Source organism: Erythrolamprus reginae, chromosome Z (assembly GCF_031021105.1).
Source record: "Erythrolamprus reginae isolate rEryReg1 chromosome Z, rEryReg1.hap1, whole genome shotgun sequence".
Taxonomy (NCBI): domain Eukaryota; kingdom Metazoa; phylum Chordata; class Lepidosauria; order Squamata; family Dipsadidae; genus Erythrolamprus; species Erythrolamprus reginae.
The window spans coordinates 116375043-116389025 of record NC_091963.1 but is presented as its reverse complement, the minus strand read 5'-3'; the positions used below and the strand labels follow the sequence as shown (position 1 = coordinate 116389025).

Below are 13983 nucleotides of genomic sequence, written 5' to 3'. Positions count from 1 at the left end.
TCTATGTGCTAAGAAGTGTCCCTGACTAAATGGTGTAGATCACCATCATCATCAAAGACTTTTGAATTAAAGTCAACTCACAGAGTCTACATGGCCTATCCATCTTATTTCCTTAAAAGCAACAGGGAAGTGGTGTGTCATTCCTTCATTCAAGAAGTAGGTTTTTAAAGAACTTCCCAGCCTAGCCTATAGCCTCACCAGGTTTGAATTTCTTCTCAGAGTCATTTTTTTCAGATCATCCGAGCCCAGCTGTATGACTCTGTGTTTGCCTTTGTTTGTCTTGTCCCAGGGTGTGACTTTCCGTGTGGAGCGTGGTGAGCTGGTTATTGCACGTATCCTACATGGTGGCATGATTGATCAGCAGGGGTTGCTGCATGTGGGTGATATTATCAAGGAGGTGAATGGGCAAGAGGTGGGCAGTGACCCACGCGCCCTCCAGGAAGTGCTAAAAAATGCAAGTGGGAGTGTTGTACTCAAGATCCTGCCCAGTTATCAGGAGCCCCATCCACCACGCCAGGTAAGAGAACTCATCTCATCTCCTTATTGTGATTTTGCTAGTTGTAATCTCTCCTAATTAGAATGAAATACGGAACATGTTCTGCCGGGGGATCACTGTATTTGATTTTTAACATATCAGGTTTTTAGTTTATGTTTTTTTAAATTAGATTTGTCTTTGTATTTACTGATTTATATTATATTCTATGAGCCGCCCCGATTCCTCGGAGAGGGGTGGAATACAAATCTAATAAATAATGAAAATGATGATATTGATGATGATGGTGATGGTGGTGGTGGTGGTGATGATGATGATGATGATGATGATAATAATAATAATAATATTAAAAGTAATAGTAATAATAACAACAGATAATTTTGCTGCTGCAAAAAGATCGCATAGACTGACTACAAGCATAGACATGATGCTGTGGCACAGATGATCCACTGGAACTTGTGCTGGAACTACCATTTCCCAGTGGCAAAGAACTGGTGGGATCATAAGCCCGAAAAAGTGGTGGAAAATGAGCAAGTAAAACTACTGTGGGACTTCCGACTTCAGACTGACCGAATTCTGAAGCATAACACACCAGACATCCTGATTGTGGAGAAAAAGAAAGTATGGATCATTGACATCGCAATCCCAGGGGACAGCAGAATTGAGGAGAGGCAGCTAGAGAAATTAGTGAAATACGAAGATCTAAAAATTGAGCTGCAACAACTCTGGCCAGTGAAAGTGGTCCCAGTGGTATTTGGCACGCTGGGCGCAGTGCCAAAGGATCTCAGCGGACATTTGAAAAACATCGGAATTGACAAAATCTCCATCTGTCAATTGCAAAAGGCCGCTTTACTGGGATCGGCAAACATAATTCGCCGCTACATCACACAGTCCTAGGTGCTTGGGAAGCGCCCGACTGGTGATGAAATACGAAATCCAGCATAGTGATCTCGTTTGCTGCATTGTATCAACATAATAATAATACCTTAATACAGAAATTGAATGGGATATTATGGGCTGAAGCAAAGGAAAGTGAACATATCAGAAATAAACATATTTGTTCATCCTAATTAAAGCTAAATGCTGTCATTTTTCATTCCTGACAGATTTCTGCTTAGGGGAAAGAGACACATTTAAGGACTTAGCTTGTCCTAGTCTTCCCCATCCCTGTTTTCCCTTAGCCAAGATATTTTTTCATTCTCTTCCACCACATGGAGCTTGCCTTATGTCATGTGGAGAGTTTTAAACACAAATTAATGCATGAGTGCTTTGGGCAAAGTGGTGTAAGATTTTAATAAGCAGATGTCAACTCAGTTATGTACGGCCCACTAATGTCATCATGACAATGAAAAACTGGAGGTTTCCCACACATTCCTATGCTAATGTAATCCTAGATGAGCTGAAAACTGCTATGAGAAAATTCCTGCTTAGAAGTAAAAACTTTAAAATCAGCTGTTCTTATTTGGCATAAACCAGTCTGGTCCCTATTTTCATGTGAACCTCTGAACTGTCTTATAATCCTTCAGAGTACTGAACAATGTGTAAAATAAGTGGGTACCACTAACTGTGTAAAAGTTAACCTTAAACCTATATCTGTCCAAAAGGGGTTGGGATTATAAATCTCAGATTTCTCCATTAGAATGACCAAAGGAAGTTCCAGAACTTTTGGAAGGAGTAGGCTGAGAAAGATTGGAACACAAGATTGGACTATAAAATCAGATCAGTACATCACGCCAAGCCAAGGTTAAATAACAATTGAGTACCACTTGTTGGGGGTCAAGGGAAAGGGAGGGTCTTGCCTTCTCTTTCTGCTCAAGATCCCCATGGACAATTGGTGGGCCACTGTGTGATACAGAATGCTGGACTCGATGGGCTTTGGCCTGATTCAGCATGGCTCTTCATAACAATGGTTTATTTAATAAACTTGATAATGTTCTTCCATCGTGTTCGAAGATGACCTTGACATCTAACAGATTATGGATTGTCCACAATGTATCCATGGGTGGCTGGTAAGACCTATATGGTCACGAAATGTTCTGCCACATGCTGGGCAAACATGTGTGGGCATAGCATTTGCAACTCTGGCTTTGTGGAATGTTTTAATAAACTACAATTGGTAAAACTATACAAGACCATAAATCAAAACTAGATAAGCCACACTGTGGCAAGCTCTTTTAGAAACTTGTTTCTTGTCTTCCATTCTCCAATTCTATCCAATCCAAACTTATTAACCTACCTTTAGTATATTACATGAAACCTGTAAACAAGTGCTATAGAAACCACATATTATTTTCTACCCTCAATTCTACAGAGACATTCATCATTTATTAATTAATTTGACTTCTGTGCTGCCCAATCCCGAAGGACTTACCCCTTTTTATTTAAATTTCTGGGGAACTCTCTTAATATTTATTTGCATTATTTGTTAACCATGATAAATCCATCTCTCCCAAAAAGAGCAAAAATTGGCCACATTATTTGTAAGCTTTGCCCATTAATAATAGTCATTGATAATAGCAGTTAACTTGAAAAATCTATATGAAAAAATCTTATGAACTTAATTCATTCCGTGATCAGGTTATTAAGTAGAAACATTTGTAGGAAGAAGCAATTTTTCCCAGAAAAATCAATGTAAAAGCAAATAATGAGTGCAATTGGGGAAACCACCGGGAGGGTGGAGGCCCTGTTTCCTCCCAGGAGATTCCTAGAAAGGCTCCAGGGAGGCTTCTCCCTGCCTTTTCTGGCCCTGTTTCCTCCTAGGAGATTCATAGAGAGGCCCCACGGAGGCTTCTCCCCACCTTTTACGGCCATGTTTCCTCCCAGGAAATTCCTAGAGAGGCCCCATGGAAGATTCTCCCTGCCATTTCTGGCCCTGTTTCCTCCCAGGAGATTCCTAGAGAGGCCCCACGGAGGCTTCTCCCTGACTTTTCCGGTTACAATTTCAGAGGGTCAGATTTGTAAGTAGAAAATGGTTCTTGAGAAGAGGCAAAAAAAATCTTGAACACACGGTCCTTATCTAGAAAATTTTGTAAGTAGAGGCGTCCTTAGGTAGAGGTATTACTGTACTATTAAAGGTAGGAAGATGAAAGAATCATATACATTCCATGAGATTTGACTAGTGTTTGGCAAACCAAACCCGCACAATTCGGGTCCATACCGAATTTTGCGGTGTTCGGCATGTCGAACCCAAACCCGAATTTTTTTTAAAATTCGTGCTCCGCTTCGGCATTCTTGCCGAACACTGCGAAAGCCACCACCCGGCTGTCATCTTCTGAGAAGAGGAGGAGGAGCTGAGTGCCGGTGGCAGCAGAGGAAGGTGAACACCTGGGAGCTGTCGGCCGGTCAGGAGGCTGGGAGGGAGGCACAAAAGGAGCTGGGGAATCCCATGAAGGGATTCCAGGGGCGGAGCTTTGACGTCATGTATACTGGCAAGTTGCTAAGCACAACAAGGTGATCACTTCCTGGATTCCGGGGGCGGCACTAGAATAATGGAGGGAGGATGGAATCCAGGAACTTTTGTGCTAGCTGTTAATACTCTCTTCTTATTTCACATCAGTGAGCCTAACAAATAGATAATAGCTAATTAAGGCGCATGGAAATCCAGCAAGTTTATGCATGTAAATGCATGTGTAAGGTTATACTTCTGTGGAGGGTATTTCTCTAACTATAATTGAGTACAAATACACTTTATTATGGTGGAAGGGTGAGAATGGGTAATGTATTTAGCTTTGGTGCTTCAACTTCTTTGGGGGTGGGATATAGATGAGAGGGATGAAATGGCCATTGCCTGCCCATCACAGGGGGGTATTTGAATTCCAGTTTAGAGAGACAAGTGAGGATGCAATTTACAGTAGGAGGGGAAAACCACAGAAGAGGTTAAACGTGGCTTCCACCTTCAATCAATCTTCTGATTTCAATTGCCTTTTTTCTTCACTGTGGCCTTCCATACTTTGCTAACAGCAGCAAAATTGTTAAGCTTCAGTTACATAAATTAACTTGTAATAAATTAAAATTAGCTTCACAGTAAAAAATATGTTCTGTCATTTTCACCCTCTGCCTAGTGCTTCCTTGCAATTTATGCTTGGACAGTGACATTAGTCTAAGTTCAATGCCTCAGACCATACCCACAGCACAGGTACAACCATTTTCATTCCATGAAACCCCAGTCTGCATTTTCTTTTCCAATGAACTACACATCCAATTCTCTTTTACTATACAGACAGAATTGAATTCTTAATGCTGTATATTGTAGAAATGTTGAAGGAAAATCGAGAAGTGGAGAGCTACCTCACATTAACTGGACCCTAAACGAATGCATGACTGAACCCATCCATACAACCCTATACAACGCAGTTGCCAATCTAGGACTCGACCAACTAGTTATGAACAATACTAGATTCAACAACCACCTCAACCTCATATTCTGCAACAGCAAAAGTGCAATTATGGACTACAAATCAAAGAACCCTTTTCCAACAGTGACCACTGCATGATAGACTTCAGCCTCAATCTACACAATTGCAAGAATCAGCTTAATAACGCGACACCCAAATACAACTTTAAAAAAAGCCAACTGTGACTTCATAGATGCCGACCTCTAAACTTTTGGCTGGCATGCTCTATTCTCTGACTGTAATACTGCTGATGACCTCTATACCATATTCTTGCTCGAAGTCAAAATAATTATCAGACTACATGTACCACTAACAAACAAATTACCCATATCAATAAGGAAGCTACAATCCCGCCAAAAAAATATTTCTGGAGAAAGAACTAAACAGGGTATGTAGCCAACTTCAAAAACCGCTATAAAAATATATGCCACCAAATAAAGATGGAATGCTTCAACCATCACAGCAAACAAGAGAAAAACCTTCTGCGCAATCTGATCCAGTGCCCCAGATGCCGCCCTATTCCAGACAATTACTAGGGACTCAGATGGACTCTCCAAGGTCCTTCTGGAACCCTTCCAGGTCCATTAGGCATCTGGGGGGAACCACTTAATCGACTCTGCCTCCCTGTGATGGAGGAGTGGTGCCTTAAAGTCTAACCTCAGCAGGAAATGATCTGACCACGACAAGGGAGAAATGACTATGCCCCTTAATCTCAGATCATCTCTCCACTGTCCTGAGAGAAACACTACAGCAAGTGTGTGACCCCCACCCCCCATGAATCGGATCCAGAACTACTTAAGTCAGTCCATGGTTGTCAGGGAAGCTATGAACTCCTGAGCTGCATCAGAGGATTCACCGAGTGATGGCAAGTTAAAATCCCCCAGTATCATAAGCCTGGGGAACTCCACCACCAGTCCGGCTACTGCCTCTAGCAGTGCAGGCAGGGCCATTGTAACCTGGGAGGCAGGTTCATCAGCAATAGACCCAACTGAACCCCCGAGTCCATCTTCAGGAGGAGAGACTCACACCTAACAATCTCCAGGGCAGGGGTCCTGTGAGGAAGAACTGTTGCAGGCTATGATTGCCATCCTTTCCCTGTAATCACGGCTGATGCCATACTTGAAACCCATCTGGGCACATCTCTGAGAGCGGGACACTCCCCTTCCTGGCCCAGTTAGATCTCAGTTATACAGGCCATGTCGGCTACCTCCTCCATGATTAAATCACAAATGAGGGGACTTTGTTGACAATAGACCTGGCAGCAGTAGCTTGAGCCCAAAGTCCTGATATCCCAAGTCACCAGGTGTATGAGCTGAATCAGAGGGGCCAGTACATGTAATTGCTTTGAAACAGTGAGTCCTAGTTCCCCGTGAGCAACCTACCACTTGGTTCCCACCATATCTACCTCTCCTAGTGATGACCACAATACTCTGACTCACCCACCTCCCATACATCTCCTCCCTCGCCCCATTGGACCTCTTGTTCTCCGGCAGGCCACATGTCTCACTCGTACCAAGCTGTTGACCTCACCCAATTCCTAAGAGGTCAGTAAGGGGTGTGCATAAGTGCATCAGCATGCCTACCATTCCTGTCCTAATGTTTTCCTCTTATTTGTACCCATCTCGTGTATATAAACAGTGTTACATCTATGTATACTACCAATACACACTTGACAAAATAAAATAAACAACATAAAATAAAGAGATGAACTGAAATTTATTTCTACCTTTGTTGTTGAACAAGTATCGACTCTCAGAGTTCATTCACAAATCCGAGTTTTTGTCCCATCTCTGCAAGCTTTTGTATGTGGAGGAAGGGGAATGTGAATGAAATGTCCTGTACAGACAGGCTCAGATATGACTGTTTCCCCAGAGACATCAACAATTTTGTGCTGGCCTGAGTGCAAATAAAAGGAGTCTATGATGCAGGGAAAAAATAAATAAAAACGCTACAAGTGCTTTTCATTCGCTGCCTTTCACTGCCAGGATCCATTGTTCAAAAAAAAAAATAGACAACTAGCAGAATGGATCCTATACAGGCCACACTCTTATTTGTGGATATATTTTTAAATTGTATGTAGGCTATGACTCTTATTGTTGGATTGTAGCTTTCAGATTACAAGAGAGCCGTTGTTAGCAATGGAGAAAAGTTATACCAAGCTATCTGCAGAAGCAATCTGACCTATTCCGATGTATTCAAATGAAAGTGTAGCTAAGAATACAACTTACCTGTTTCACTGCGTACTTCTTTGGCTTTTGAGATGCAATTCTGGGGTTGTATAAAAAAAACATGAATTCTACAAAAAGCAGTCCACAAAAAGATGTAGATCAGGATGTATTAGGAAATTATACATATATTGGTCAGAGTAAATGTTTCCTGAATAAGTATAAATCTAATTAATATAAATCTAAATAATATAAATCTAAATCTAAAAAATCTAAATCTAAAAAATCTAAATTTAAATCTAAATATGTGTGCGTGCACACATGCATGACTGGCGGCTTAAACCGCTGGCCGAAATTGCCTACGGAGCAGGGGGGACGCTGATGCAGCTCTTTTTGAGCTCCAAACTTCCGGGTTCCTTTGGAACCCGGAAGTTTGGCTTCTGGCAGAGCGCCAGGAAAGAGTGCTGCCTGCTGCTCTGGGGGAGGTCCGAGATCGCCCTATTTAAGGGCGATCTGAATAGGACCTCCCCCTCTTTGCTGCTTCCTTCGGAAGCGAACACCCGCCCACCCTCCGCTATTAACAGTGTGTCCTATGGAGGTCGCCTCGGGGCCGAATAGGAATTTTTTGTGGCCTGCCCTTTAGAGGCGGACGTTTTTTCACCTATTCCACACTGACGGTGCGGGCTGGATTGGTTAGGGGGTGCGGCGCACTTAGATATCAGTATAGGCCTCCCTTTGGTCACTGGGGTTTGGCAGGTTAGGGGCAGAAATGGGCAATTAGAAGTGACTGCGCATGCTCCTTCGGGCATCCTTTAAAGGGTGATGGACCGCCTCTCTCCAGGATCTAGAGGTTGGAACAACATCAGGGATTGGAGAGAGGATGCCCATGGGAATCACCGGATCCAATTTCCCACAGGGATTGGAGGGTGAACTCCTCCCACACGATGAAGGGGCATGGTTTGGATGCAGGTGAAGGGGGCTACCTTCACCTGGTTCAGCAAGGAGTTTTTGCCCAATGTTGCCAAGGAATTTTCTGGTAGGAATTTCCGCCCCGTTAGTTTTGGCCTCTGCAGGTCCTTAGTTCATGTTTTAATTTAAATATTTAAATTTATGTATTCAAATTTATTTAAATTTATGTTAATTTAATAAATGACCCTTATTTAATCCACAATACGTCTCAATGTCTTTACTCCGCTTCCGGGGGGCAAATGCAAATACAGGCATGAATTACTCCATTCTTCATTGCTATTTGTGATGCTACTATGTTCAATTGTAAGCAATTTATTATTAAATTATGCCAAAGAAAAAGCAATCAGAAACTCTTTTTTCTTCAAACCATTTTACTATATTAGCTTTACAATCTGTATTCCTAGCTTTCTGGGGCGAGTTGTACGGTCAATCTTGATCTTTTCTACTGATCAAAAAAACATAATAGAGTCAATAATTAGTTTTTCTCATGTTTATCTTATTCAGACGTCAAGAACAATTATTTCCAAAGTTCACAAGCATTACAATATATCAAACAAAGTACAACGGTGCCTCTACTTAAGAACTTAATTCGTTCCGTGACCAGGTTCTTAAGTAGAAAAGTTTGTAAGTAGAAGCAATTTTTCCCATAGGAATCAATGTAAAAATAAATAATGTGTGCAAATCCATTAGAAAAGAAATTTTATTTTTAAGTAAACATTTATAAAACTTTGAAATTGCTTTTCCCTCCGGGACTGTGAAAATTTTATCAATTTCTTCCTCATTTGGTTGAAAACCAAATTTTCCCAAATCAGATTTGTATTTATTTTGTAACTGAAAATAGGGCCACCAACCAATAGTTACGAAACACGGTGTTCTAAAGTCAGCTGTGGGTTGAGGAGGACGCCCAAGTTGGGAACTCTCTCGGAGGGCAATGGATGGACAGATGGGATTGTCCTTGGGAGGCAAAACCCACAGCCACTCCATCTAGTCTGGGTTAGGTTTGTGCCTGTTGGTACCCATCCAGACCCTAACAGCCTCCAGGCATTGACACATCACTTCCATTGCTTCACCGAGTCGGCACGGGGTGGAGATGTACAACTGGGTGTCATCAGATTACTGATGACAACTCACCCCGTGTCCTTGGATGATCTCACCCAGCGGTTTCATGTAGATATCAAACAGCAGGGGTGAGGGGACCAAACCCTGAGGAACTCCACAAGGGAAGAACCTAGGGGTCGACCCACACTAACACCAATGGATCTATAGTAGTCTCCTTTCCTTTTCATTATCAGCAAAAATATGTTACACTTATAGATTATAGTTGTTGGCTATAAAAAAGCTTATCTGCCTTGGAATATGGCCCCTGGTGGGGTCGTGAGGCAAAAAGGAAGCTGTGATGCTCCTTTAATATACCAGGGTGACTCAACAAAAACACATACATAACTCTTCCCTGCTACAAGCTGATACAGGAGATGAGCCTGTAGCCTAGAGGCTAAGGCTACTGCCTAACAAGGCAGAGCCCCAGGTTCAAATCACAATAAAAGCGTGTGGCTACCTGATGAAGACAAATAAGCCCGAAATAGATCTATAGTATTCTCCCAACCTTTTTATTATCAGCAAAAATACATTACACGCACATACACACTGTTCCAAAAAATAAAGGAAACACTTAAACAACACAATATAACTCCAAGCAAATCAAACTGTGAAATCAAACTGTCCACTTAGGAAGCAACACTGATTGACAATCAATTTCAGGTATTGTCAGCACATTCAACTTTGTACAGAACAAAGTATTCAATGAAAATATTTCATTCATTCAGATCTTGGATGTGTTATTTGAGTGTTCCCTTTATTTTTTTGAGCAGTATTTTTATTTATTTGTTTGTATATTTCTTTATTAGATTTGTATGCTGCCCTTCTCCAGAGACTATATGGTTACATGTATACACACACACACACACACACACACACAATTCTTCTCACACGGCTTTCTTTTCCTCCCTCAGGTATTTGTGAAAGCTCATTTTGACTATGATCCAGTCACTGACAACCTCATTCCCTGCAAGGAAGCTGGTCTGAAGTTTGTAGCTGGAGATCTTCTTCAGATTGTCAACCAGGATGATCCCAACTGGTGGCAGGTATCATCAGCCTTATGTCTGTCAATGAACCGTGTACAATATGGGGACCTAATATAAAGCAGAACTAGGCAATTGACTAATGGATAAGCAAGAGTGGGAGAGAGAAAGAGAGAGGGAGAGAGAGAGAGAAAGCAAGAGAGAGAGAGAGCAAGAGAGAAAAGGAGAGAGAAAGAGAGAGAAAGGGAGGAAGAAAGAGAGATAGAAAAAAGGAGAGGAAGGAAGAGATATATATATATATTGGCTAAACTTTTTTAGCCTCCTCCCGCCAATGGTGTCCCTCTTTCCCAGTCTTAAAATCTGGCCGCTTTACTAATGGAGAATGTCTTTAGAGTAGAACATCTTCCCAATTTTTCTTCCAGATCCCTCAGCCGCATCAACATCTTATATTCTACTCTGTTTCCACTAAAATAAGACCTCCCCTGATAATAAGTCCAATCGGGCTTTTCAGTGCGTGGCAATAAGACCAAGTGCCTATTTCAGCATTCTGGGGGAATCCCTATTTTTCAAGGACACCGGCTGGGGATTGCCTTGGGGCCAGGTGATCACATGGCTTGGGGGATCATCTGGCGGGCAGCTCGGTTTCCGCGCTGCCCGGGTCAGCTGGTGCAGGGCTAGGCTTCCTTCTTTGGTGATTCTGCTTGCCGTTGCCAGGAGGGATCTTGGAAGCCATGGGGAAGGGCGGGCTGAACTGTGGTGCATGGGGGAGGTTTCCTTCAGCCCCGAAGGAGGAGGATGGGGTGGTGGCCTGGGGCCTTGGCACTTTGTGAGTGCCCAGCAGCAAGGGGGAAGGAGGGAGATTGGGGAGTTGAGCGGAAGATGGCGTGTGCCTCTCCAGCATTGGGAGGAAGGGTGGGTTGTGGGTGGCTGCAGAGCATGGTGGGATCTTGGGGCTCTGTGGGCACCGCGGTGGGAGAGGGAGGCCTGGACCTGGAGAGCACAGGCGCCCTGGGGCTTTGGGAGGCATCCAAGTGCAGCGTTGGAGGGGGGTGGGACTTGGAGAACGCAGGACCTCCTCGTTCTCTGTGGTGGGGGAGCATGGGTGGGAGCTCCCAGGTCTATAGAGATTTTTCAGTCATCCGTTATGACATCTCTAATAAAGAGGCCGCTCCGAGTCCTCAGATAGGTGCGGCATACAAATCTAATTAATAATAATAATAACAACAACAACAATAATAATAATAACAATAATAATAACAAATAATAATAATAATAATTAATAATAATAATAATAATAATAATAATAATAATAATAATAATAATTTTAAAAAATGGAACTTTGAGGAAATGCCTGCCTCAGAGTCTTACTTGGTTGGGGTTGTAACTTGGAACCCTGACATTTCCTTCATTATATGAAATGAAAACTTGAAGGAAGAATTTATCTGATTGGCACTGTTGGCTTACACAGAGGAAATGATCGTTGAGGATCCTGCTTGACTCTTACTTCAGATGCTCAGAGTTCCCTTTGTTTTTGTAGGCCTGCCATGTGGAAGGTGGCAGCGCAGGGCTGATTCCAAGCCAGCTGCTGGAAGAGAAACGCAAAGCTTTTGTGAAGCGCGACCTTGAAGTCACACCATCTTCAGGTAAAAGGCAGAGGTCCTGTCAGTAGCAGAATTGGAACCCACTTAGGAACATGGAAAACAAATTCTCCATAACAGTTGACAAGACCAATAGAAAATTAGTGCCACACATTCATTTCAGAGGTCAGGTTACAAACATGTGTGAACATCAAAGGGTAAGGAACACAAGAGAATCTTGCTGGTTCAGGTCTAAGGCCTGTTTGATCCAGTGAGCAACCAGATGCAACCCCAAAACTCATAAGCATCCTAAAATACAGCTCATCTGTTTGGAACCCATACCACATTTCTGGCATTAACACCCTCGGAAATGTCCAAAGATACTTCACCAGAAGAGCCCTTCACTCCTCTACCCATAACAGAATACCCTACGAAACTAGACTTACAATCCTGGGTCTTGAAAGCTTAGAACTACGACGCCTTAAACATGATCTAGGTATTGCCCACAAGATCATATGCTGCAATGTCCTGCCTGTCAAAGACTATTTCAGCTTCAACCACAATAACACAAGAGCACATAACAGATTCAAGCTTAATATTAACCGCTTCAAACTTGACTGTAAAAAATACGACTTTAGTAATCAGGTTGTCGAAGCGTGGAACTCATTACCAGACTCTATCATCCCCTAACCCCCAACATTTTACCCTTAGACTATCCACGGTTGACCTCTCCAGATTCCTAAGAGGTCAGTAAGGGGCGTACATGAGCTCACTAGAGTGCCTTCCATCCCCTGTCCTATAGTCTCTCCTATATCTCATATATCTTCTCTACTATATCCTCTATAACCTTCATAGTGTATTATTGTGTATTGGACAAAATTTATTAATTATATGCTGCTTATTAATTAATAAACAGCATATAGGATGATAGCATCTTCTACTGATATGTTCAATGGTTGTATTGCATTTCCTTCTGATCTGGAGATTGTATAACACTAGCAGGATCAGAAGCTAGTGTAATATTTTTTTCTCCAAGTTTTTTTTCAAAATTGTCTAAAAATTTGATGGTCATCACAACATCTTTGGCAAGGAATTGTATAGTTTAATTGATGCATTTCACTTATTAGTATTATTTTTATCTGAAAGAAAGATTAGTCTCTTCTTCACATAATTTTCCCCCTTCAATGAGCTTTACCGGACTGAACTCAGCCATCCATGGACTAAATCCAACACTTTAATCTTTATACAAGATTGTTTCTTTTTTCTGAACTTTCTTTTGGGAGAGACTTTGGGAAGAATTCAGGTTTATTTTATTTTAGGTAAGTACTTCAATGAAAAATAATGCCTCCAACACTATAAGTTTTCTATATTTCTATATTGTTTTTTTCTTTCTTTTGTAATTTATTGTGAGTTATGTTTATAACTCACAATAAATTTATTGTGAGTTATGTTTATTGTGAGTTATGTTGAACACCATCCCCACCACCCCATGGAACTAAGCAGCCTTAGAAATCTTTTTATAAAGTAATGCCGAGGTTCTTGAAGCTCTGTCACTTTTTTAATAGTTTCTTGAAAAAAAAGGTTGTGTTACTGTAGTTCATGAAGTGGAAATCTCCAGTGAATATTCATCAATGCACTTTAAGCAGCAATTGAATTTTTTACTGCTAAAGGAGTCTATTTTGGACAAAAATATATAAAAATATAAATATGGGAAGAGCTGATCTGTGAAACCAAGAACAAAGCACAGACTTATAACCATTAATTTAAAGACCATTCAAAGTTACAATGGCACTGAAGAAGTGACTTGTGATCATTTTTCACAAATACAACTGTTGTAACTTCCCCATCCAAATTTGGATACTTAATAATGGGCATGTATTTATATATTCACACTGATTTGGGGTCATGTGATCACTATCTGTAATCTTCCCAGCTAATTTCCAATAAGCAAAATCAATGGGGCAGCCAATTTCAGTTAATGACTGCATGATTCACATAACAAATGTGATTATTTGCTTAATAACTGTGGCAAAAAAAAGAGGATGCGCAATGGGGCAAACCTGCCTTGTTTTGTGCAAGGGAAATTTTATAGTCATAAATTGAGGACTACCCTTAGAGGGCTAGTAATAACAACAGAAGAACTTTACATCATAAAGATTGATTAAATAATTAAAGACAATGAAAAATTAATTGCAAAAGTTAGTGTTTAGTGTTAGTATGAGTGTTAGTGTTTAGTGTTAGTATGAGACTCATTATTGATGTTCTGTAGTGTCAGAAAGCTTATGTAAGATGGGTTTCTCACATTCT

General features: G+C 41.4%; 1 protein-coding gene across 1 annotated transcript in view; it reads left to right on the top strand.

Moving 5' to 3' along the window:
* MPP2 (MAGUK p55 scaffold protein 2) overlaps positions 1-13983 on the top strand; it is a 95862-nt gene that overhangs the window by 64591 nt on the left and 17288 nt on the right. The window contains exons 6-8 of the mRNA XM_070730139.1: positions 290-517; positions 10031-10162; positions 11637-11742. Coding sequence (XP_070586240.1) covers positions 290-517; positions 10031-10162; positions 11637-11742 — 466 coding nt within the window. The remainder of the gene's footprint in view (positions 1-289; positions 518-10030; positions 10163-11636; positions 11743-13983) is intronic.